The sequence below is a fragment of the Liolophura sinensis genome, chromosome 9, assembly GCF_032854445.1.
Source record: "Liolophura sinensis isolate JHLJ2023 chromosome 9, CUHK_Ljap_v2, whole genome shotgun sequence".
In the NCBI taxonomy this organism is placed as follows: domain Eukaryota; kingdom Metazoa; phylum Mollusca; class Polyplacophora; order Chitonida; family Chitonidae; genus Liolophura; species Liolophura sinensis.
Genome location: NC_088303.1, coordinates 19,361,259 through 19,388,811, shown reverse-complemented (window position 1 = coordinate 19,388,811; position 27,553 = coordinate 19,361,259). Strand labels below are relative to the sequence as shown.

Below are 27,553 nucleotides of genomic sequence, written 5' to 3'. Positions count from 1 at the left end.
TCCCTTTTGTTTACTTTTAGAATGCTTGTATTACTTTCATCTTAAAGCGTTTGCTGTTTCAATCGGTTAAACTGTTTCCTCACTGTACACGTCTGCTCTTGATCAATGGGGTTACTGGCATTAAATTCTCACCCAAGTGCAGATGTTGCTTAAAGTCAATCAGGAGTACTTTAAAAAAAGAGTAGCAGTATACTTGGGGCACAATGGTTTCCTTCACTCCTAAAGCTGCCATCATCTCTCTTTCATTCTGAAAAAGGCCTCCGTGGCCAAGGTAGTTAGCATGCAGACCCAGGAGCCTCTCACCAATGCGGTCGCTGTGAGTTCAAGTCCAGCTCATGCTGGCTTCCTCTCCCTCTCCCCTGGATTTCACCCCGAGTTCTGCCCAGTTTCCGCATAAGTGAAATATTCTTGAGTGCAGCATAAAAAAAACCACTCAAATAAATAAATGAATTCATTCTGAATAACACTACACTAAATTTCCACTCGACAGCAGGAGCCCACAATGTATGATTTGACGCAGGAACTTCAGTGCCATACACTGGGTTATTTTATCAATTATACAACACTGGCATGAGCATGAGGCATTACCAAGATCCCTGTAATTAACCAATGGGCCTTAACTCCTGATATGGTTCAAAATCAAGATAATTCATAATTTTACAAAATTTGTTCATGGAACACAGGTTTTAACAAAGGAAACTATTGATCACATGTGATCAATCAGCTTTTGCCGAGGCAATTTTTATTTTGTTGGAAGTGATGGGCTACATCACTTTTCACTTGTATGAGAAAACCGGTTGCTTTTTATTTCTAGAATCAATAGACTCATCTGGTCAGTTATGGAGCAATTAATCTATCTAAGTGAAGCATGGCCTTTTGTGACGGTCACAATATTTATTCATTTCATTGGTGTTTTGTGCCGTACTCAAGAAAATTTCATCCGCCGGCTGCTACCAGACTGGGTCACAATAGGATTTGAACTTGAAATTCAAAAGTGCAGCACTCCTGCCAACTGAAAAACAGAAAAAGCTGCTACAGAGAGCTCTCATTACATTCCGCTCCATTTCCCTTAGGTATTACCATATTAACATTTATTTGCATACTCATCCAAAAAAAACAACAGTGGTAACAGATTTAGATCAGTAATTTCATGTCATCTTATTTGAAGAACAAGCATTCAGAAAGAATTCCTTTTGCAAGACTTGGCCCTCAAATGATTTAAGCTGTCAGAGTAATAGTTAAATATAGGTCAAATAAAGTCAGCAACAACAACATCCATAATTTGGTTGAAAATGGGTGAAACAGAACAAAAAATTTCTCTCTCGGTGAATCCATGTTTTTATCATTCATTCAGTATAAACAATTGTTAATTTAAAAACAAGCACAAAATCTCACTAGCTGCAATTTATACCTCGCAAATAGTTGATAACCCCCTGAAATACATGTACGGACCAAGCAGGACCATAATGGACACTTTTTATTTTTCTCACTTACGACAATCCGATAAACAGCAAACGAACACTCACTTGATGCTCTCCTCTCACTCACGACTTTTCTGTGTTACCCCATCACACAACAGAGATATGTTAATGGATTTACAGCCCTCTGGGCTATGAGCCCATCCGTTTATAATTACTGCTGTCTTGCACTCAGGCCACAGATAAACAGAAAAGATGTAAAAGATTTAACCAGCTTATATACAAACAAAACAACCCGCTTATAGTTCTTGTTAGTTACTGCCAAAAGTTCAGAAAACTGTAAAAGTCTGTAACAGGACAAACAGCCGTTCCTATGTTGAAAATGCCTATAATGGCCTAAAACTGAATTGATTTGTTATTACTTGTCATGGTGAAGGAAATTCAACACCTAGATGAGATTATATTCTAAAAACCGCAATGGACAATAAATAAAAATGTTTTACTCCTAAAAGAGTGATTTACAGGCCGTATAAAACCAAGTTCTCTGCCAAACTGGGTGATACATAAAAAGGGCACATTTTGGGTTAAACATCAGTGTCCATGTGTAAGTAGGTTACCCTCACTGTTCCCAGCTGTCCATGTTTGTTACAGCTTCCCCTGATCTTGGTGTTGTTCTGCCCCTGTGCTTGGATATAACCTCCCAGAGGCTCTAGCGAGAACCGTTACTTGTCACATGTATGAATACTGAAAATGTACAAAATGTCCAGGCCTGCCTCAAGCCATCACATGTACTGGTCAGTTCCCAATGGAGGCAGAGATAAACCTAAACTTACAAGATAAAAGTAAAATCATGTCGAAATGAGATCCCATATGAATTTGGCCAACATATAATTGTAGGAACTGGAGCAGAGGATAAAAAGTCCGCTTGTTTTCCATCACCTCCATCCCCTGGGGTGGTTTGCAAGAAATCACCCCAACACCCAGGGGAAAACAACAGACTGAGATCGGGGATGAAAGACTTGAAAGAGAAACTGCAGCTTTGGTTATGTCAAAAGTTCATTCCAAAATAGGTCAGAGAGTTTTGTAAAAACTATTCGAATTCAGTGAGAGAGGATAAAGTACCAAGCTCTAAATAAGCACGTAAATAACACAAGAATTGGTTGGTTGGTTGGATTGGGTGGGTTTTAAAATTTGTCTCAAAAAGTTATTTGCAGGCACCAAGTACTCAGAGAATTTTAGATGACCATAAAGCATTCGCTGCGTGAAGCTGAGACTTATGCTGCACCTGATTCACACCATAATAATCTTAGTTTTGAGACGGAAACCTACACCTTGAATGAAATCTAAGTATTACCGTACTTAACAGTTGATGCATGACAAACACGAGAAATGACTGGTATTCTAAATTTATTGTCAAAAACACTCTACTAATACCAAATTACTATCTTCCACCTAAAATTTGGTTGGTAAAAATGCACAAGGCCACAAAATTATATTTTTGATGCAACATTTTATTTTTAATACCAAAAAATTTACCAAACTTACCCAAAAACTCTTAAGTGGTCCTATAATTTGGAAGCATGCATCAGAATCTAGCAAAATGTATCACTCCAACAATGCTAAACTTAAGACTGGTGCCAACCTTGTAATTTTAATACTTATCCTCATTAAAACAACAAGGATTAAATCATACAAAATCTAGATCAGCATTGCTGCTGGCAAATAACCATTGTTAACATAACTTTAATAGATTGAACTTCCAGTAAATGGGAAATTGCAAATCTTCTGAAGAAATACACTGGCTGATCTACAAGATGTTCATGGCATGACTTAAGGTTACACACGTCCAATCAGGTGTAAGATTTACCTCCAGCTGAGGAGTGAAGGGACAATGATTGGATTATACTGCCAAATAGATATTATACATTGTTGAAACACTATACCTTTCCTCACTACCATTCTGCACCCCGTTACAACAGATTAGAATTTTGTCTTTTCTGGATAGAAGTGAAAATGTTTTGCCCAGTACTACCAAGATGACAAAATGCTATGACTTCGCTTCCAACAAGAAAAGCTTAAAAAAATTTTGCACACGCTCCGTTGATTTTGTAATAGGTTGTCGAACAAAGTGCAAGCTGCGTGTGGTGGTATGTCAATTGGTGTTAAGCAAGAGTTAGTATGGAATATCAATGCCTTCATGTAACCTTAATGCAAGGAAGAAGTTTCATCGTTCTTAGTGTTGGAACACAAAGACGACATCATTTATGGGAAAAATGTCAGTAACATTTTGTAAAAGTGGCTCTATCAAGATTTCATTTATGTTATTTATTAAAAACATGTATTTTTTCTGACTGGAATGTAACTGTCCTACTATACCTATCCAAAAGCAGGTTGGAGGAAGCTCAGAGAAAACTACTGCATCTTGCAGGAAAAGTCTCCGACTTAAATGCATGCACCAATCTGCTGCTAAGTTGAGCAATACCATGAGCTCAATCAGCCTGCAAGGAATATATGCATGGCTCTAGATTTGGGTAAGTCCCACTGCAAAATACTCACAAAATGTACCACAGGATAGACGAAAAAGGTTGATGGAGAATTCTAGCAGCACCAGAGTACATGAGTAAGAACACTTAAACTGATGTCTTACCCTTTTGTCCAAACAAAGCTTTTTAACTTCTTTCTCTACTAATTTACTTAATCATTCCCGCTAATCAACATCCATTAGGTTTTCGTTGAAAAGCAGCCCTCCAGAGGCCAACTTACCTGCACATAATCACATTTGCTACTTGTTTAAAAAGATAATTAGGGTCCATGAAAATCCATGCACATTTTAAGACTGCACTTATTGCAATGTTTTTACCATTTTTTCAATGCCTTGTTCAACATTTAAAGTATTAAAAAAAAGAAAGATTTCTGAAAGCCTCATTTCACACCATCGCTCTGCTTTTTCTACACAGTTATAACAATTATATAAACATCTAGCTTAATTTGTGAAAAATTTTGCATAAAAAAATATTAATCGAATTCAAAGCAGTGATATTCCCGAGATCTAACAAAATTTTTAAAAAACAATTTAGGGAAAATAGTTAATAATTGGCTGTCCAATTGCCATTGGCTAGGATGTTAAGTGTCTTACATCAGCCCTGAGAATGTTTGTTCCAGGTAGCAATAATGGTTTCCCCTAGGCTCTGTCCAGTTTCCCCCGCCTCCATACCTGATCTCAATTATATATTTGAAACATTCTCGAGGATATCATAAATAAATAAATAAATAAATAAATAAATAAATATATAAACATTATTGCGCAAATCTCAATTCTGCTATCCATCTGGTATTATGGACAGGAATCCCTCCTAAAAGCATGCTTTTTACACAAAGAGTACACCATAATGACAGGATGCATCGTAGCATGACTGGTGGGGCTGAGATCTCTAAAATTCTTCGCCAAAAAAAAAAAATACAACATGAAAGCTGATGTACCATTTAGTCCTAATTTTAAATCAAGAATGTACCTTTTATAACACACGTAAGCAGCTGCACATATTTTCTCACCATTTCCCAGTACTACTACACCATTAAAGAGGCTAAGCGTCACCGTCGCGCAGATATTAATTACAGTATTCGTTAACGCAAATAGCATTTCACATCATAATCGAACCTACCTGACCTGGAGGCAGACCAAGGAAAACATTACACTTTGGCAGAATCATGACAAATTAATATACTTTTTATTTTTTTCAAAAATGTCTAAACATGTACCTGTCTGTTCACCTAGATCATGTCACATACTGTAAATCATCAACCTTTTCGACCTCTGAAGTACTTTTTCCAGTGGAATTTATGCATACAATTATTATGAAATAATGCCAAAAGAAAAAAGTGAATATGGTACGTCCAAAATATTTTCAAAATGCACTGGAACAAAATGATCAAATGGTGTCAGTTTGGGTCTGTATACTTTTTCATTTTATTTATTCTCTTTCCTTATTACTGAAGAACTATCTTTGTGAACCTAGTTCAGACATGTTCAGAGGCAAAGGACGCCAGGCACAGCACTCAGCAGAAATCTTTCACGCACTTCAGAACTTGCGACACATACCCAAACATTAAAAGCTGCAGACATGTCAGCAAAAACTGGATTCAACTCCGTCACCCCATTACAGGCAGGGGGTAAACTGACGAGATGAGATCAGACTGATTGGTGCCCTGAGAGGTACCATACATTCACCACTACATCACTAACATGTCATGTGTTGATAGCAATGTACTATTCTGCTGCTTGCTGCTGGCATAACCATTAGCGAGAAAACACACCCACGTAGCGCAGACCCGAATGACCCAAATCCCGCAGCTCAGTGGAGAATGTCACAAGAGAGCCATAAATTGCCCATTCATATCAGCGCCCTGGCAAACGGCCATTTTGGGAGTGGGAAGACCTTTTACAAGCCCTCTGACTTACAATTATTTCACCAATAAAGATGCATAAATTTGATCATCCATGTCCCTACAACTACATCATTCTTAACAAACTTCACTCAGTACCCATTTCATTACGTGTACATGAAGGAATTTCAGTCTCCATTTCATTTCCGTTACACCACATGAAATACCTCCTTATGAAGGCTTTCACAAATACTCCACATTTTATTCTATTCCATAATATGCCACACACATCTTGAATCCTTCAATTACTTTCAATAAAAACAATTAGTTTTTAATTTAAACACTGGAAAAATTAATGAAAAACTGTAACCATATTGTACACACCACAAAATATGTATGAGTTTACATGTTCTCTAGCAGATTTGCATGCTGATTCCGACAACCCAACAAACACAAGTTTGTCCTGACTCCAAAGTTCACTAAGGAGTGAAGTGTTAGTTTGATATGAGGAGGGGTGGGGTGGGGGTCGGGAGAAGTGGCCTCTACCCAAGAGTTTATAAGGACCACAGCCTTTACGAAAGATTCTCACCAATACATGCGCAGATACTAATACATGCTGAAAAAAACTTCCAGGAAATTTACTGAACATCTTTGCTGAGAAGACACCAGCACATCCACATATCACCTTTTTACCGATCGGACAATTCCAAAAGGACAACATCAGACAAGTCAACCTACAAAAACTTCCACACAAGATAACACATCAGTAAATAATCACATTAGTGACATACGTGCATGTATATTTAGCTATGATATCTTGGTATGATTTTAGGACAGTCTCAAACAAGGTAACATTAAAGTGCTGCCTTTTCTATCAAATATGACCTTGACCACATTCTACCACAAATCTCTTTAAGGTTTTATGTGTTCATTGGACAGCCATAGGAAGAGACAATTGCACATGTACATGTGTGGAGGTACATCTGTGTAAATATTTCATGGCAGGATTACCAACAAGTGAAGCCAAAGCTGTTTCCACCACTGAAGGGCTATTAAACAAATGATCAAGCTTATCGAAATCCTGTGCAAATTTATTTGGGCAAAGATAACAGAGCCTGTTTATAATTAAACTCCAAAACTCAACAGCAAATGTCCTTCTTGATTTCTGGCTATTTTTGCTATCAACTTCCATTAAGTTATCCCATGCTATCTCCTATTAATCCATGCCTTCAACGTTTCAAAAATATTGCTGAGATTTTTTCTCTTTGAGGCAGAAAGTTTTCGATACATGTAGTAAAAAGTGCTGAGAGTGATTTTATGTCATTCCTTAATGCAAAATGAATGGAAAACTGTCAGATGAGTTACTCTTACTGAGTCCGACAAATGGCAAGCAAGGCTGGTACAGGCGTTAACATGAGGAAAAACACCACCTTCATCAGTTATAAGAACTTGTGATGAGATTTCACAAAACCCAACCTCGTAAAGCAATGACTGATGGCCATGCGCAAGGTAAAATATTGCAAAATGGTGACAGGAAGACAGAGCTTTGAAACCATTCCAACATTATCGCCCCAAAAATACATGGACATCTACATTTTCTTTTATTTTTTTTTCATTTTTTTTTGTTTCTGGTTTTGGTCAATAGCAAGGGAAAGTTAACTGCCAAACTGTGTCATTATCAGCAGGTAAAGAAGAAGGTAAAAATATTGGTTCCCAGATAGCAAGAAACTGTGCATAAGAATCCAGACAGCTAAAATACTAATGTTTTCTGGGTGAGTAAGATTTAAAGTAGGTAAAAATCTTCCGACAACTCTAATATCTGCATCTAATGTAAATAACTATGATTCTTAAAGAGAATCAACATTTATGCACACTGTGAACATGCACACTGTGAACATGCACACTGTGAACATGCACATTGTGAACATGCACACTGTGAACATGCACACTGTGAACATGCACATTGTCAACATGCACACTGTGAACATGCACATTGTGAACACGCACACTGTGAACATGCACACTGTGAACATGCACATTGTGAACATGCACACTGTGAACATGCACACTGTGAACATGCACATTGTCAACATGCACACTGTGAACATGCACATTGTCAACATGCACACTGTGAACATGCACACTGTGAACATGCACATTGTCAACATGCACACTGTGAACATGCACATTGTGAACATGCACACTGTGAACATGCACACTGTGAACATGCACATTGTCAACATGCACACTGTGAACATGCACACTGTGAACATGCACACTGTGAACACGCACACTGTGAACATGCACACTGTGAACATGCACACTGTGAACATGCACATTGTGAACATGCACACTGTGAACATGCACACTGTGAACATGCACACTGTGAACACGCACATTGTGAACATGCACACTGTGAACATGCACACTGTGAACATGCACATTGTCAACATGCACACTGTGAACATGCACACTGTGAACATGCACACTGTGAACATGCACACTGTGAACCTGCTCCCCCAGTCCATTTCTAGTAATAAGACAAGTCAATCAGAGAATACCGGTAACTTGCCTGATTGAGCAGTTCATAAAAATGCATAATTTTCGAGTCATGTGATTTGTTCAAATATTGACCTCTAAATTCAAAAAAAAAGTAGAATGATTGACACTGTCATACACAGATATTATTCTCTAATTGGATCGTGCTAAGATCTTGCCATGAATTAAATCAACAGAAAGGCCAAAATTATTACACTGTCACAACTATCATTGTTTATTGTATCCATAAGGATTGCAGAGCAATGACTTCATATGTTATGAAGATGTAAATCATTGTGGTGGTAAAAAGGTCTTTGATATGCAAAACACGAACTGCATTTGGCAATCCATGTACTATGGGGTTGTCACAACAACCCTATGACTGGCCAAAAACTTTAACCAAACTGGACACCGACACTGCCAGCTGTTGTCTTAATTACCCTGAATCATTTAATCTTATGCTGTGAGCATTTTGAAATGCGGTAGCTCCTATTCTTCCAGTGAAACAAATAAGGCAATGCCTAAACCGATAAAAGTTAACAAAAAAACATCTAGACATATGGAGGTAAAAAAAGAAAAAGAAAAAAAAAACACTTTGAGACAAGTGATAAATTAACCTCTGACAAAAAAAAAGACACAACTGAGCAGGTGTCAAAAGGTTCTTCAAACCAAAGCCTTTTTTATGATGGTGTGTTAATGAAATCTCTGTCAGGTGTAAAGTGCACCACTACAACAGTTGCAAATAAGGCTGTGTGCTGAAAACAAAGAAACAAGGAAGTTTGTCAAGTACCGGAGCCAAGAGTTCACTCCAGGAGCCTCCTCCATCCATAAACCTGTGAAAAATCCTTCAGTACAGGTTTAAACATCAATCAAATAAATCAATGAATAAATACTTACACTGTATGTACATAAAAAGGATCAATCAATAAATGAAGTCTAAAACAATGTTTCAACACATATACAAGGATTTGTCGATATTGACTTCCCAACATCATTTTTGTTCAAATCAAGTCAATGGAGTTGAAAAAATCTTCTCAATCAATTCTAACATGAGGAGCAAGAGTAGCATGTTGGTGGGGGGCAATTAAAAGCTTTCAAATTTCAGCTCATGTGATCGAACAAGGCAAGATGGATAAGGTGAAGTAAAGCATGCCATTTATATGGAATGAAGAAACGAAACATCTATCTTCTAGAAAAGTTGTTCACTTCAATCAGCTACTGGCAACAGAACAAATTTTTTAGCCACTATAAAAATTTTTGGAATGGGGCACTTTCACTGGGGAATCTTTACAACAGCAAGATTATCCCATTATCACTCTCCCACAAACAGACTCTATCTGAAAGAAGAAACACTTTACTCAAAAAGTCTTAAAATACATCTTAAAATATCCATCAATCAACTCTCACAACTGCCTCTAAGAACAGTTTCCACATGTACCAAGCCAGTTTGGGTTATTTCCCTTGAATGCACATCCACAAATATACAGCAGTTAATGCATTTGGTTTATGCACAACTATGTTCAAAAAACTGCTGTGATGTAAACAATGTTGCACTTATCAAGAATAAACATATTTCAGAGTGCCTGAAGTTTTCATTCTCCATGTACCTCAAATGAGGCATAATTTGCTAAATGACGTACATACAAATTTCTACAAAGAAAATGTAAACGCAAATAATAAAGATGTCAATGAGCTCCACAAATGCAAAAATATGGATTGCTTAAAACGCTGCAATGCAGATTCTCCTGACCCCCTTATGTGTATAACCAAAAACTTCAAGGAGGATTAAATAGTAATAGCTTTTGTCCTACTGAAGGATCACATGATGGGGAAAAAAGAAATTCAGGAATTTTCAGATTGTATCTTCACCTAAAATATCAAAATATCAACAGAAATGTCCACACAATGGGGATGCAGCAGAATGTTTACACCTGTGAGGTGGTGCTAGTGTGAAGCAGGGCATTGAGCCATTGTAACGTCCAAAACGGATTGTAGCACAACGTCTGCAATGATAAAATGTATTGGTTTCTATTGAAACATAGCATGGTCTATGAAAGTATGTGAAGTCATCAAGAAGAGCTGGGAACAAAAACATTTAGTGATGGCAAGGTCCAGCTGCCAGGAGTTGGACAGGTCCCCACTGAAATGTTGTTAGTAGCCACTTACCTCTTGGTCAAGGAAGACGTGACAGTGAGCTACCTTCCTGTCTCGACCAGCTCGACCGATCTCCTGCACGTAACTCTCAAAACTTTTAGGCATGTTATAATGAATAACAGCTCGCACATCAGATTTGTCAAGTCCCATGCCAAATGCAACCGTGGCCACGACGATTCGCAGTCTGCCCGACATGAAAGCGTTCTGGACACGCTTTCTCTGCGCTGCTGACATTCCCGCATGATAACTCTCAGCGTCCCAAGTCGTGTTGTCAGCCTTACTCTTACTTTTGCTCTTTTTTATGTCTACAAAACAACAATCACAAACATTACAGGTATCAGAAATTTTCTTTTTCTTTCTTGGCATAATTACTGCATTTCACCTAGTTTGGCATTTTACAATAAGAGAGTTTAGAGTTCAAAATCTTTCGTCAGTAAGAGGCAAAAAGCTCTTATTTAAACAAATCTTCACTCGCATGACGAGGAGGAGTCATCAGGTGTGCACGCATATACTTTTGTCTTTTTACGTCCATGCCGCCAAAGTGCTGCCAGATATGACACCCTACGCAGTAACATTACACTCACACTGGGCCAGCCAGTCCTGTTTCCTTGCTCTAAACTCATGTCAGGCAACAACAATTACCATTTTCAAAGTCTTTGGTATGACCCAACATGGGTTTGATCCCAGGTTTCCCAACTTCAAGGCTGATGCTCTAACCATTAGGCCACCAAAGTGGTCAAATGGTGCATAGTAAATAATGAATCCAACAGTAAGGAGTGGCAACCACTGATATGCAAGGCAATGTAAAAATAAGCTTACAAATTGCTTCCATAAATACTGCACATGTAACATAATAATTATCACAAAAATTTCCCATTTATTACAAAAAAATTCTGTGACTAACTTTTATTTTTCTGCTGTTCTGCGAAGGCTTCGACAGTCTCTCTGGACAGGGCTGAATCCTTCAGACAGGTGCGTATAAGCGTGGCGAGTCTTTCCGTCTCATCACGCCGTGTACAGTAAATAATGATGGAGGCGCACTTCAACATCCTCTCCCCTTGTAACAACTGGATCAATGCCTAAAAAAAGTACATGCTCCAAGCGGTGAAAGATAACTGTCAAGATTTTAAACCGAAATTCATACCATATAAACAGCATATCTTATCGCATAAAGCTGTGTGTGTTAAATAAGCCTTCTTCACTTCACAAGTACTTCAGGCTAGACCAGAGAGGGGGGAGATTTATCATCTAAGACTGACACAATTTTCAACAGCTTTTTTAACCTTATCGTAGCTCAAACTTTGTCCATGACTAACTTGCCCATTTTGCCTGATTCTGAGAATTCTGAGTAATGATCTTAGAAAGGTGTTTTAATTTTTTTTTTTTTGGAAGGCAGGTTTCAGTACCAAAAGTAATATTTGTAGACTTTTGTTTGCCTCCAAAATTTCACTTTTTTGTCACAATTTTAGGCCATTTACCATCCTTCACCATGGCTCACTCCTCCACACAATAACCAAATATACAGCTGGAAACCTTGTGAGTTTGATGACTAAAAGATTTCTTTAACCATGTGGCCACAAGCAGACCATCAGAGGGTTAAGGTTTAAGTATTTTTTATTTTTTTATTTTTTTGATTGGTATTTAAGCCGTACTCAAGAATATTTCACTTAAACGACAGCGGCCACCATTATGGTGGGTGGAAACCTGGCAAAGCCCGGTGGAAACCCACGACCATCCGCAGGTTGCTGCAAACCTTCCCACGTACAGTCGGAAAGGAAGGGTTTAAGTATTAACAGCTAACACCATACGTCCTACCTCGTCCCTGTCTTCATCTCTTGATACAGAGAGGCGCAGGTTGTCAGGGACAGGCTGACCTCTGATGGTTGCCTCCTCAAAGTCCTTGATGTTCAGATGTCTCGACACATCAGCAGCTGTTGACAGGGTAGCCGTGGCTGTAAGACCCAGAAAACACTGCACTCCAAATTTCTCACGGAGTACCTGTCACAACAGCAGAGGAAAGCCACTCATTAATAGTGCAAAGAACAAGTGAACATTAAATTCTAATAATTTTATGTACCATGTACAATAACCATTAAACTAGAACCTCCTTAGAAAATGATGTAGAATAAAGTCAACCTTTATTCTACTTTTAAAGTCAACCTTTATTCTACTACCAAATAGCATAAGAAATCTCTAGTACAACTAAATGTAAACCATATTACCAACCAATTTAAACTGTTGAAAAATTCAGAACTTTCCTGAATGAATCAGAAAAATAAAATTTATTTGACTCTTGATTCATGCCAAAATCAAGAATTTTTCACTCATATAATGGTGGCCAGCTTCAAGGGTGGAGGAAACCATCAACCTTTGGGTAGACAGTGACAAACTTTCACACACCATATTGGTAAATACAAGTGTCATCAAGAATGTCACAGCATCCTGCACAAATGAACAGATGAGCACGGTCGACCACATTACTGTTTTGAAGGCCACATGGAAATTAACAGCTGGGTTCTGACATATTAAAGGAATCAAATTAAACCAATATCATCATGTAACCTAGCCAAATAAATAAATCAATAATTAAATTATTTAACTGCAGTGTCAAAATTATTTCTAGAACCTTTCCATAGTCTACAAATACCTCCAAAGAAGATCCACTAATCCACTAATCTACTCATCCTCCACTAATTGATCTTTGAATTCAGTGAAAATAAATCTTTGAAGTGTGAATTAATTCAGCAGTTACATGACTTGGCTAGCTGATAATAAATGACTATAAAGTACTTATTATTCACTGCAATTTATTTTCGCGGGTTTACTTAAAATATGGGAAATAATTTTCCCGTATTTAATCAAGGCAATACCAAAAAAAAACAACTTAAAATTGTGTAGTTTCCCTTGCTATAATATGGCCAAATTACTCCAGCAATTCAAATAGGTATTATCAAGGGTGGCTTTAATCCTCGTTTGCTTTAATCCTCGTTTGCTTCTCTCTGTTGTGTCACTAATTCTCATAATCTGGATCAGAGATTAAAACAATGGGGAATGGCTTATCACTATGCAAGATTACTTTGGCACCTACCCTGAGCATTATTCAAAAAGGTGTCGCTCATTTTCACACCTTATATGAGTAATTTTAATCAGCATCCAATATTTCAACCCTACTCATTAATTCTTGATTGACGCAGTCAAGCAATACGATTAGTTTTGGACTGTTTTATGTTTTAATCGTCCTCTGTAGCCGGCCAGATACCGCTAGCATTGCCATAGCTGTCAAATGGCCATTGCTTTGTTGTACACAGTTCACAATTTGTTAAAAGCCCACTCATTGGTCTACAGGAGATATACAGCCAACAGGCGTGTAGCGTGTATCGACGGGACATTCATTGGAAGCCATCAAATGGTAGTATCCACTTATCTTTCCTTTTACTGACATACCGACGATTGATCTAACTAAAGACGGATGAACAAAGCCCTATTACCAGATTTTGTATACCTATACTTAAAGCCTAATCCCTCACTGCTGTTATAATGTAGCTGCCTGATGCTCTTTCTTATCCCAACAACTGCCAGCCCAGCAAAGATTTCACTTCATTAATATTACTACTTGTAATATATGATTCCATACTGGAGTTATTTATGCTGGAATTATTCTACGCAGTAAATTACTGACCATGAAATCCACGAAAATTAGCTCCACGTGAAAATTAAGTACTTCATAGTATCTTATTGTCCAAACCTTGCACAGCCTGAGATAAGATGGTCTGAAATGATGGGACCACTCTGACAGACAATGAGCCTCATCAATGCACACAAACGCGACAGGTGGAAGTTTGCCAGGGTTGATGTGGTTACCGTGGGAAAATCCCCCACCCCCTCCGGCTATGGTCTCAGGTGACACCAGCAGGAAATGCAACACGCCGTCACTTAGCGCAGACATCACCTTGTCTCTCTGAACTTTTGTCATGTTGCTATGGAAACAAGCCCCTTTCACACCTTTTGGTAGGCCAGCTATCTGTCCATATAAAAAAATAAACCATTTTCTCCACAGAGGGAAACAGGTAAGAAGAATATATGTTTTGTTTATTCTTTTTGATTAATTAAAGATTAACATTACCTCCAAACTTTATTTCGGTCACTCATTAAGATACAATAAGTTTTATGGGTTGGGAAAGTCCATGCACATAGACAATTGTTGGTGCCTGATATCTCCAAGTATTACAAGGTTGGAAAAAGTTCTATTTAAAATTATTGGGATATAATTTGAGGGAGCCTTCATTATAGCTAATACTGACAAAAACAGATTACAAAATTCAAATAACAAAGCCTTTACATTTATTACTGAAACAACAACTGTTAAACATAAAACACCAAAAGTCGAAGGCTGAATAGATTTACATATAACCAAAAAATATACCATGTCTTCCAATGTTCCAAGTGATAATTCACTTAAAACAGGAATTAAACTAAAGATTTTGTAATACTCAAACAAGAGTTCACACCTGATCTTCCATAAGTGACACCAAAGGGGATATAACCAAGGTAATGCACTTTGATCTCTGAGCATACAGATATGCAGGCAGCTGGTAACACAAGGATTTACCTGCACCTGTTGAGAGGACAACTAGCGTAGATAAACCTGCAAAGGTCAGAGGAGATGACAATCACAGCCTGTAGCACAACACTAAAATGTAAACCTACAGCATGATCCGACACTCAGTATATGATTACCAGGATACTATCCATTGTGTATATTACTTACTTTTAGGAAGGCACTCTCTATCACCCCAAAATGCCTACTGCAGATAAAAAAAATCTTAATTTTCTAAACAAATTTGGTTGTATGATAATAGTAAGGCTTGGACCACTGAATCTTCATGGAAATAAAAATGTGACAGGCAACACTGAAGTGTGGACAAAATTTAGCTGATCTGTCCAAAGTTATCCCCCTTAAGTGTGCCCAATCCAGAAAGTTACCTCCCTTACCCCTAATTTACCAACAGGTGACAGTTTGCTGGCTCCCAAGACAATTACACCCTCGATATGTTATGTTGTTAGGATTGTCAGAGGACTATTATTCTGGCTGCAGTTTTCACCCTGTTCTCACATACAATACTCACCACAAAGTATCCTCTTGACAGCCTTCTCCTGTCCATCACGGAAGGAGTCGAACCCAAACTTCTGAAGACCTTTCTGTACCAAATCCTCCATATCTGGAATTCAAATAACAATTCAACACAAGAACAAAAGAGCTGGTCAGAAATATACAACACATGTGTTTATATATTATAATTTAATCAGCTTTAAACTGATCTGTTCTTCAGTTTCATTGTAGCTCTCACTAGTATTGTTCCTGACAGCTTATCAATCCATGAGGTTGCTGGTTCAAATCCAACTCTTGCCATTTTGGCTGCGGCTTTAAGGCAGGAGGTTAATCAGTCACCTGACAAAGGCTACTCTTAACATAGAAACAGGATCACAGTCGTACAAGTGAAATATTCTTGAGTGAAATATTAAAGGAGTGGATTTTTAGAATAATTATTTTTAAAAATTACAGGTCTATAAGACGATTTGCTGCTTGTAAAATACTCCAGTTGATGTTTATTAAAGATTCTTTGATACCTATTAAATCCATCCTCAAGAAAATGCTTGTTGGAATCAGCTCATCCCAAAGATACATAGTTGGGGAAAATATTGTTTCAAAAAGCTTAATATTTGAAGAAAATTGGAAACAAAGAGGAGCATTCTGGAAGTGGTGTGCCAACAGTTGGAGCTATCAGAAAAACAGCAAAACCAATTTTAACAAAATTGAAGAACTGTCCCAAAACTTGGTCTGTAACTTTCCATAAGGAAAGAACGTTCAAAGTTTTAATTTAAAATAATAAAATGCTTTGAAAAAAAAGAGTTCAGAATAGCATGAGAGAACCGCCATTATTTCCCTGAAAATGAGCAAGACAGTTACAGAAACTGTAACTTGGCATTTTCCGTTCATTATGTCAAACCATTTTCAAAAAGAGACTGGAAAACTGTCCAAAAAATGAAATGGCCATAATTCTGTCAAAAATTAATAAAAAGATTCAAAATTCATGATTTATCTGTAATTCACCATGGTGACTCCACTAACAAAGTTTCAATACAGAATAACACACTGTTACAGAGAGAAGTCTAGAAAACTCAGTTTTAACAGACCGACAGACGGACATACTTAACAGACTGACAGATGGACATACATGTATGAATGTATCTATACTCCACTTCAGTACTGGTAAGGAACTAAAAACAAAATTTCTAGGCCACCTTTTTTGTTCTGACATTTACATCATAGATTAAGACTGCCATTTCTTTTTTCACAGTGGGTACAACAGGTAGAGTTTAATGTTTAATGAATCGCAAAGACTTGGGGGTGTTCCATACCTGGTAAAGTGCCATCATTGTTGGGAAGAACTAGAGGATCATGGGCTGGAGGTGCCACAGGGGCCTCATAGGCAGTTGGGATTACGCCTTCTTCAAGGTCAATATCCATATCAAAGTCAAAAGAAGCTTCCTCTACTTCTAGGTCTGAAAAACAAAACAACAGATTTAGTAATCATATGAAACTAAAGAAGATGCTAAAACTCAACGTTACTTCCTTTATGTTCAAACCGAAATCATCTGCCGACACTAACTGCAAGTCACTGGTTTTCTGCCTTCTTTTTTGTCTTAACAGTGTAAAATCTCAAAGTAGAAGAAAAATAGAATACAAATATAGGGAGTTTTATAGTATCTTTATTTCTGATGTCACTTTCATGTTTTTCATTACATATTTGTCTTATTTCAAATAAATATCACAAGAAATTTAAGAACAATTAAAGAAAAAAAACATCCTAACATTATCTCACCATCCACAGGTTTTGTTTTTTTCTTTGGATTGTCTCCAAAATTGAACTTATGAGGCTGTCTCTTGCTTCCTCCTGAAAACATTAACAAAAGTATTTTTAATGTTTTTATATCTATTAACATCCTCTCAGAAGGAAAACGGGACAGCCCTGGACTAACTTTAATCCTTGAGAAGTTCAAAACTTGTCATCAACTAGAGGTCTTCAGTTAATACAATTACACCATCACCACAAGGAAGGTGCTCGAACTATGAATGGAAAAATATATAACATATTTTATGAGATGATATGAGGTCTATGAACATGCACCTCAATAAAACTAATTATTTATTGTAACTTCTTGCTCCTGGTATTTATCTATCTTTTTATCACCTGTATTACTGTATGACTGTATTAGCCTTCTAACATTGCATACCTCCAGTTATAAAATGCAACCTACATACATGCCTCAATCACATTTGAGCTTCACTAAAGACAATGACAGATGTAGAATGTTTTAAAAAAAATACCTTTCTGTGGACATTTGTTGGCCCAATGTCCAGTCTCTCCACATTTATAGCAAGTATCACCACGGCTACTGGCTCTGGCAGCCATCTTGTTTTTCCACAGCATACGTTTATGTTGGGGCCCAGTCATGCCCTTTCCTTTCCGTCGATATCCCTTTGTTCTCATGTTCAGTCTTACAAAATTGTCTGTCTTCATTGGCCTAGAGCTCACCTTCCTACAGATAAACCATACCAACAACAAACTGTATTTAATTAATTTTTTAATAAAGTTACAGTTTGATGGCCATGTTTGAAGATTTCCTCTAGTCTCAGTTTGGTTCCCTCCACCATTATACACAAAACTCTTCACAGCTGTCTTCAAAATCTCCACTCTGCCATTTGTGAGCTATTAAAGCTATTAAAGCACTATATCAATTTTTACCAAGACAAGTACATGTTGTTAGGGACCTGAGAAGTGAATGTGAACACAACAAGTCCACAGCAAGTCCAAAACATGGTAGTTTTTACCAAAACAGAAAATGTTACAATGTCCACATCTTCAAAGAATGTTTATTAAGCCCAAAAAGTTTCATGAACGTATCACAAAAACTTCAACAACAGCTGACTCTAACAAAAAAGCTTACTTCCTAATGGCGAGCTAAAAATGTAAATATCCCTAATTATTCAAAATGTGTAAATTCCCAAATCCTGTTCATGATTCCCATCAAGTTTCATAAAGATGATGTGAAAACTGTTGGAATATCTGACCCAAAGCCTTACTCTGGCCAACAAAACCAAATAGCATTGGCTTAGATAAAATGGCAAAGTCAAAAACCAAATAATCTGAATAAACTTACAAATATACCAAGATATTAAGATAGTGTCAAAACTGTGGCAACAGCTGACCCAGACAAAAAATCTTACCCTGGCCCTCAATAGTATGGGGTATACAGTCCAAAACCTGATAATTTGAATCATAATTTGAATAAAAATATAAACATACCAATTATTTATAATTATCTGATGAGGTCTTCAAAGCACACCCTTTGTCCCCATCAAGTATCAGCAAAATGGTGTAAAAATTTTTGCAACAGCTGACCCAAACAAAAAACCATACCCTGGCCTGCAAGTACTGGGTTAGATAAAATAAAGTCCAAAGCCTGATAATTCAAATAAAAATGCAAACATCCCTAATTTATAATCAAAATAAATACTAATAAATGTCCAAATGATGTTCATTATTCCAATCAAGTTTCGTAAAGGTGATGTGACGTCACCGACACCAACACCAACTTCGACACCAACACCGACACCAACACCAACCCCACTTTTCCCTCACACTCACAATACCTCGCCTTACTTCATAACGGTGAGTTAGAAAGCAACATTTTAATATTACCAGCCAAAGTTGACCAGTTAATGAACACAGAAGAACACAGCTGATCCATCCATTATATTTGGGGTCTGTTCATACTATAATCAAAAATTACAATACGTTTTGTGTTTGTATTTTACACCGTAATCAAGAATTTCTGACTTATATGTCAGCATTGTGGAGGGAGAAAACTCACAACCAGCCTAAATTAAAGTAAGCTAGTCCTGGAAAGAAGGTGGAAAATACACATAGAGCCACATCATCTGCCCATTTCTGACAAGTTTACATGCAAATTAACATCTTTCTTTTGATTCTTAGCCAGAGATACACACTGATATGAATGTTTTAGCCAGAGATACACACTGATATGAATGTTTTAGCCAGAGATACACACTGATATCAATGTTTTAGCCAGGGATACACACTGATATGAATGTTTTAGCCAGGCATACACACTGATATGAATGTTTTAGCCAGGCATACACACTGATATGAATGTTTTAGCCAGGCATACACACTGATATGAATGTTTTAGCCAGGGATACACACTGATATGAATGTTTTAGCCAGGGATACACACTGATATGAATGTTTTAGCCAGGGATACACACTGATATGAATGTTTTAGCCAGGGATACACACTGATATGAATGTTTTAGCCAGGGATACACACTGATATGAATGTTTTTGCCAGAGATACACACTGATATGTATGTTTTAGCCAGAGATACACACTGATATGAATGTTTTAGCCAGGTATACACACTGATATGAATGTTTTAGCCTGGGATACACACTGATATGAATGTTTTTGCCAGAGATACACACTGATATGTATGTTTTAGCCAGAGATACACACTGATATGAATGTTTTAGCCAGAGATACACACTGATGTGAATGTTTTAGCCAGAGATACACACTGATATCAATGTTTTAGCCAGAGATACACACTGATATGTATGTTTTAGCCAGAGATACACACTGATATGAATGTTTTTGCCAGAGATACACACTGATATGTATGTTTTAGCCAGAGATACACACCGATATGAATGTTTTAGCCAGGTGTACACACTGATATGAATGTTTTAGCCAGGTGTACACACTGATATGAATGTTTTAGCCAGGTGTACACACTGATATGTATATTTTAGCCACAGATACACAATGATATGAATGTTTTAGCCAGGGATACACACTGATATGAATGTTTTAGCCAGAGATACACACTGATATGAATGTTTTAGCCAGAGATACACACTGATATGTATGTTTTAGCCAGACATACACACTGATATGTATGTTTTAGCCAGGGATATACACTGATATGAATGTTTTAGCCAGAGATACACACTGATATGAATGTTCTAGCCAGAGATACACACTGATATGAATGTTTTAGCCAGGGCTACACACTGATATGAATGTTTTAGCCAGGGACACACACTGATATGAATGTTTTAGCCCGAGATACACACTGATATGAATGTTTTAGCCAGAGATACACACCGATATGTATGTTTCAGCCAGGCATACACACTGATATAGCCAGAGATACACACTGATATGAATGTTTTAGCCAGAGATACACACTGATATGTATGTTTTAGCCAGAGATACACACTGATATGAATGTTTTAGCCAGGGACACACACCGATATGAATGTTTTAGCCAGAGATACACACTGATATGAATGTTTTAGCCAGAGATACACACTGATATGAATGTTTTAGCCAGAGATACATACTGATATGAATGTTTTAGCCAGAGATACACACTGATATGAATGTTTTACTTTCAAGGAATGCATTTTCAGATAAATCATATACTTGATAGCGGGGGGCCTCTGTGGCTCAGCTGGTCAGCGCAATAGCACAACATAATGACCTAAGAGTCTCTCACTGATGCGGTTGCTGTGAGTTCAAGTCCAGCTCGTGCTGGCTTCATCTCCGACCATATGTGGGAAGGTCTTGCCGCAACCTTCAGATGGTGGTGGGTTTCCTCTGTTTTCTGCCCAGTTCACTTCCACCATAATGTTGGCCATCGTCATATAAGTGAAATATTCTTGAATACGGTGTAAATCGAATAAATAAATAAATAAATTTGATAAGGAATAATGAAATTCAGTAAATTACTCACTCAGTACAAGACATAGTATGTACATGTAAACTGGTCTGCAGCACTCTGCTGGGTGTCAATACATATATAAGTATGTATTTTACTTTGAATCTTACCTTGCAGGTGAATCTTACCTTGCAGGTGCAGATGTCACACTCACAGATTCTGATTCCACACGCTCTTCTCTAGCCTAAAATCAAAACTTAGTAAATTCAGTTTAATGTGTTAAATTTAGAGGAGAAATACTTAGCCACTCTGGCCCAACAACTTTACTTTGCTTAATACTCTCTAACCCTGAAGGTTAGTCATTAGTCAACTTTAATCCATCATCAGAAAATTATCAAAAGAAAAAATTGAATTCTTAAAAATAAATGAAAAATTTCAACATTCTATCTAAAAGTGTACTGTCCTTTTCGAACTGTACTGTTTCATTTCCTCCATTTCAGTCTCATTCTAAACTGCAAAGTATTTTGCTTACATCCAGATATCAGAGGTAAGAGGAGGAGAGAAATTGTGTCCTTAAGAAATCCTAGAACTATTCTTCTCTCTAAAATTAAAATTTACATGGCTTCAGAATAGATGCCAGACATTTTTTAAAAAAACCCTATAGGGGAAAGTGGTAATGACCCACATAGTTAACCATTTGGATTAAGTATTAAATTTTGGTTGAATATCAGATAACATGGATATGGATCTTACCACTTTCTCCATAGGGGTGTTTTCAAAAACATCAGGCGGATCTGCACCTACAGATCTGCACAACACAATTACCTCTGGTTTGGTGTCTTTCGGGGATCTTTGATCAGAAGCTTTACTCTTCTTGCATGGTTGACTCTCCTCGTCAGAATCATCTTCTATGATCGGGCGTTTTACAGCAGGCGCTTTCTTTCTGACAGCTAAAGCATCTTTCTCCTTCTCACCGGAGCCCGTTCTACTACCTGACAATTCCCTTTCAGCCTCCAAATCATCATTATAGTGAAAAGGATCAGGGTTTAAAGACAGTTCCGGAATTTGTCCAGATTCAGTTAAAGCGAAAGGAACTGACTTAGCAACTGTATGAGTAGATTTTGTATGAAGCAGGGACTGTCTGGATTTAATCTCTACAGTACTTTTCTCCAAAATCATAGAATTATCAGTACATATTTTTCCACTGTTAGTTTTTTGCAAAGATGTTGATTCTTTAATTTCGCTTGTTAATGATGAATCACTAAGCTCCATGAAGTCATCACCAGATGTATCACCTGATTTCACCTGCAAGAATTTCTTTCCCAAGACTGATGACCTTTCCCGTTTCCTGAACGGTTCAGGAATAAGAGGTCCTTCTGGAATATTGACAGAATGTTTGTCAATTATCCTGTGAGACAGCATCAGAGCCTTTCCAAACACTCCAGCCTGCGTAGATGTGGCAGGTAAGCCTTCTGAGTGCACAGCATTTTCACACGAGTTCTCCCACTTAGTGTGCAAAAGATTTTTGCCACCAGCAGTCATACATGTTTTCTTAGACAACTGAACCTGCAACAATAATTGATACATTAACAGCATCAACAAACTTGACTTCCTGGCATTAACAGTATGATTAGAATTGTCTGATAGATGAAAGTGACTTCAAATTTGATATCTGACTTTGGTGATATATTGTAATTCGTATCCACACACATACGGGCACTACAAGAGGCAGTGGCAAGTAGACGACGAGGTGATGAAATATCACCATAGAGATCTTACCTGTTTTGGGGGAATTGATTTGGCATTCTGGAACAATTTGGCTCCAAGCTTCTCCAGGTACTTTGCTGATGATGGCTTCTTTTCTTCTTTTCTTGAAGGGGTGACTTTGCTGTGTGATTTATTCAAACTCTCTGACCACGCCTCAAAACTGTCACTGACATTATTCTGAAAAGTTTCACACAGTAAAAATAAGAGGAATTTTACTTACACAATCATGACAATACCAGTGACAGAGGAAATCAACCATGCTACCAATAGTTAAGTTGTAAATTGAGCCAAAAATTTAAAGGGCAGATAACTAAATAGTGAACTAATTAGATATTTCTTTTTGCTGTTATATGGTAATAAGAAAGATAAAGATTAACCATAAATTCTTTGAACACATACATCATTCAGATATGGATTGCTTACCCAAAATTGCCACAGTACTGTTCAAATATGAAGGAAAAATATTACCACTGACACTGTGACAAACATGATAACTTGCTACTTGATTTTACAAACCTCTCCATTTCTTATCTTTCTCTTCAGCTCGTTGTATTGTTCATAAGCAGCTGGAAATGAAGAAGAAAATTCACCAATTAACCGAGTACTGCAAATTAATTCAGCTGGTGAACAACAAATTGAGAGTTTCAAATTCTGAAGAAAAAAAGTCATTAAACACAGCAGGCAAACAGCAGAAACTAATTTTATGAAAGTATAAATCTAACAGATATAAGAAAAGAACTTTAACAATAAATGCTAGTCAACCTGGTTGTATAAGTATGTGAGAAAAAAGTCTTAAATATTTTAATTTCTTTGTATAACTCAATGTGTAGATAACAATAAACCCATGTCAACATGGTAGCATAATGTCTGAGAGTATTTTATATACTCCTTGTTTAGATCTTTGTAACAAATAAAATGTGAAAATATTTAGTCTAGATGCACTCACCTTGTATATGATCAGGGGCAGCATTTATGTCACTCTGTATAGACAAAGATATCTCAGATTTACCAAAATACAGAAAAATACATTTGTACGGACTGGTACTTAAATTTCTACAAGTACATGTATAGTTCAATGGGCATGAATCCTTTATTAAATGGTTAATTCAATATGCAAGGCAGGTTTAATCCACAGTTTTTCATAATTCATTTTTTATTTCATTTCACTTCTACATCTAATTTCATCAGTATTTGTTGATGTAAACTGACAGTGGATAACATTGCTTTGACTGTGATGGGTAACTGGTGACACACATCACCTGTCTTGGGTACTGACATCTCAGCTAATGCTGCTTTTCTCTCCGGCCATACGTGGAAAGGTCTCTCAGCAACCTGCGGATGGCCGTGGGTTTCCCCCAGACTCTGTCCTTTTTCCTCCCACCATAATCCTGGTCGTATAAGTAAAATATTCTTGAGTATGGCGTAAAACACCAATCAAATAAATAAATACTGACACTGTTTGGCATCCTTTGGCATCAGGAAGCAATGACACCGCTTTCTGTGACAGCTTGACATTGTGAGATTACAAGTGTGGAAGAATTTGATTGCAGCAAGGGATATGACTGCTTTATAAGGAAACAAAGTATCCTACTACAGTGTCATATAACATATCATTTTTCTGTCAGAGGATTTCTCAAGCACTTCCATTAGTTCAGTACTGTGTAGGCGCTGTACATTGTGCTGTTCAGTCTCTTATGTCAAAAATGCAGATTTCACACAATGTTCAGTTACTTTGATTGTACAGTATTTCAAAGCAGGAGCTTGCAACCCTTGTTTAATGAATTTTCTGAATGTTAGTCATACTTTAGGATGAAATGACTGCCCAAAACACTGGCTGTAAACTTCCCATGTAATCAGAATAAAATAACCTCCACAATTTGTAGATGATTTATTGAATGCAGCTGTTGACTGTTCCACTGCAGGGGTTCACAGAAGTCATTTTTCCACATACCGACCAACACTTTCTAGGCAAAATTGAGTTTTTCTTTCAACTGAAATTGAGTTGTTTTTTTTTTGTTTCAACTGCCCATTTGAGATACTAAACTTGAATATTTTTGTATATTACTATACGTCATTGATTAAAGTAATTATTACTGCCTATGTATGAGCCCAGGCTTGCCTCTTAGTTGATATTGATATCTGATAATCAGCGCACATTGCAGTTACTGTTACATGTACTTCAGGGTACAGGTCCAGTGAGGTGTAAAAACCTGTTCAGAAAGAATACAACCTATAGCATAAGTCTGACCGACTGTGTGCAATTGCAATCACATGTGCAATTGGTCTTCACATCACTTAAAAAAAAATTTCAACAGTCATGAATGAAGACAGAATGGTCATGCATTAATGGCTGATGGAGTATGTCATTGTCACTCACAGTCTGCAAAAGGACATGTCAAAAATGATAGAAAGAAGAAAAAAAAAATATTTGAGAAAAACAAAAATCATGCAACACCTTAGATGTACAGTAGTATCCAGATGATCCAGATGAACGCTCTGTGCACTATTTACATCTCTTGAAATATTATCTTTACTTGTAAAAATAAACAAAGATTTCAATCAACAAAGCAGTTTAAAACAAAGCCTGATTTGACTTATTGACTAATCACATGAAATTTATTGCGAAAATCAGCCACCGGTAACAAGAAAAGTAAGAGTCTGACACATAATGGTTTACCCCATGGCATATTAGCTACAATGATCTTTAAATAGAGAGGCTACATATATACAGAGATAAAACACACTACTACTTTATGCGTCAATGAAAGGTCACTTTTTCCACGACAAATACAGCTGGATCTCAATGGCCTGAACAGCTGAAGTCCTATCGGGCAAAATTCTCCATGTTCACTCTTTGAAAAAAACACCCACTTTTATAGAGAATCAATGTCGCTGGTAAATGTTAATTTATATCTGGCAAAGAAGGTTTTAATTTCTCTGCTAGAAGCCATTTATCAAACTTCAGACTCCCAAAAACAAAACCAGTACGCAAACTACGTGCTTGCCTTGAAAGGAGCTAAAGATATTAGTGCCACCTCACGTCAGAGAGAGGAAACCAGTCAGACCGCGTGCACTCACATACAGTCACTCGAGCTACGATAATGTCAAAAACAAAACGATCAGAAGACGAAGTAGGTCAAATTATTTGTGACGACAGATTTGGCAGAGACCAAAGAAGTTTACTATGTGTCATGTTTGATTTCAGATGCCCATCCGCTTCCAAAAATTGCCTTCTTAAATCTAATCACCGTAGAGGGTCATCAAGATTTCTGTAAAAGGGAGATAACTCATAAAGTGAACAGGTTGCGTCATGGAACTTTGGATATGTTCAAATTGAGTTCATGTAAAATTTTGAATATTTCTTTCAAAAAACAACCTCAAACTGAACAAATATAATCAGTTATTGAGTTTTTTACTCAATTGACCGATCAAATACCAGCTCGTCCAAATGATTTCTATGAACCCCAGCATTGAAGAAGTTAATTTCCTGACAGTTTTACCAAGTGTACATTTCTTTACTTTCCTTCTAACCATCATCTTAAGTCCCCAAATATGTCGTGACATCGAGGCAGTGACATCTTTGTACAAGCTACTGCAAGACTGTTGATCCGCATACAATGATCCATTGGGCTATATTACAGAATCTGACTTTTTCATGTTCACAGTTTTTATCCTCACAAAGTATAAGCCTAAGTATCCCATTCAAAATGTAGCTGCACACAGACTGCACACAACTTGGGCAAAATAAACTGACATACAACAGGCAGGAAATTCAGTTTGCACACTGTACCTTTTTGGGTTTTCTGTTCTGCTCCTGTACAAATTGAGCCTCCCATTTCTTCAACTCCTTCTTTAGTTCATATGCTTCATCCATTATATTAATAGCAGCTGGAATAGAAAACACGTATATAAATACTATTTTCTGGTTTAACATGTTGATACCCACATTAATAGCACAATGGTGTTTCCTTGAGTTCTATTCACGTCTGTACAGTTAAACTTACTTATTTAATTGATCAGAGAAACCAATCGTTCACAAGGTATCAGACAAACCATAAATGGATAGCCATAACCTCACCAGTGAAGGGCCGATAGACTGTTAGCCAAATAAGCCAGCAAGTATGCATGGTATACGTTTTACTCCATGCCATGGTCTCAGAAGATAATTAATCAAAATTAATGATGCTTTTATATGTATGTTGCACATACTCACTGTTTTATAAGGTTTGTTCTGAGCTCTTTATTAGTATAGTATAATACTATAATAGCAAGATATGGTCGAAAAACAAATTTGCAGATATCTGACATCAGGAGGCCCTTAACAGGTTACCCATATGTGACAAAACCACATGTTCATGAAACCGTACCTCACCCACACACACTCTTATGGTGCTATTTTAGAATCCGATGGATTTTAAAATTATGACAGCCATTGTAACAATGATTATGAATTTTATTTATTTATTTCTTTATTGTTTTATGCCAT

General features: G+C 37.1%; 1 protein-coding gene across 1 annotated transcript in view; it reads right to left on the bottom strand.

Annotated features, from left to right (window-relative positions):
• The window catches only part of LOC135474864 (ATP-dependent DNA helicase Q4-like), a 164,736-nt gene that overhangs the window by 136,353 nt on the left and 830 nt on the right, over positions 1-27,553 (bottom strand). The window contains exons 2-16 of the mRNA XM_064754498.1: positions 26,858-26,955; positions 24,014-24,047; positions 23,584-23,633; positions 23,080-23,244; positions 22,126-22,866; positions 21,489-21,544; positions 17,884-18,095; positions 17,378-17,449; positions 16,914-17,057; positions 15,620-15,712; positions 15,002-15,138; positions 14,239-14,514; positions 12,309-12,491; positions 11,398-11,572; positions 10,506-10,798 (exon numbers count right to left, since the gene is read on the bottom strand). Coding sequence (XP_064610568.1) covers positions 10,506-10,798; positions 11,398-11,572; positions 12,309-12,491; positions 14,239-14,514; positions 15,002-15,138; positions 15,620-15,712; positions 16,914-17,057; positions 17,378-17,449; positions 17,884-18,095; positions 21,489-21,544; positions 22,126-22,866; positions 23,080-23,244; positions 23,584-23,633; positions 24,014-24,047; positions 26,858-26,941 — 2,715 coding nt within the window. The 5' untranslated portion in view covers positions 26,942-26,955. The remainder of the gene's footprint in view (positions 1-10,505; positions 10,799-11,397; positions 11,573-12,308; positions 12,492-14,238; positions 14,515-15,001; positions 15,139-15,619; positions 15,713-16,913; positions 17,058-17,377; positions 17,450-17,883; positions 18,096-21,488; positions 21,545-22,125; positions 22,867-23,079; positions 23,245-23,583; positions 23,634-24,013; positions 24,048-26,857; positions 26,956-27,553) is intronic.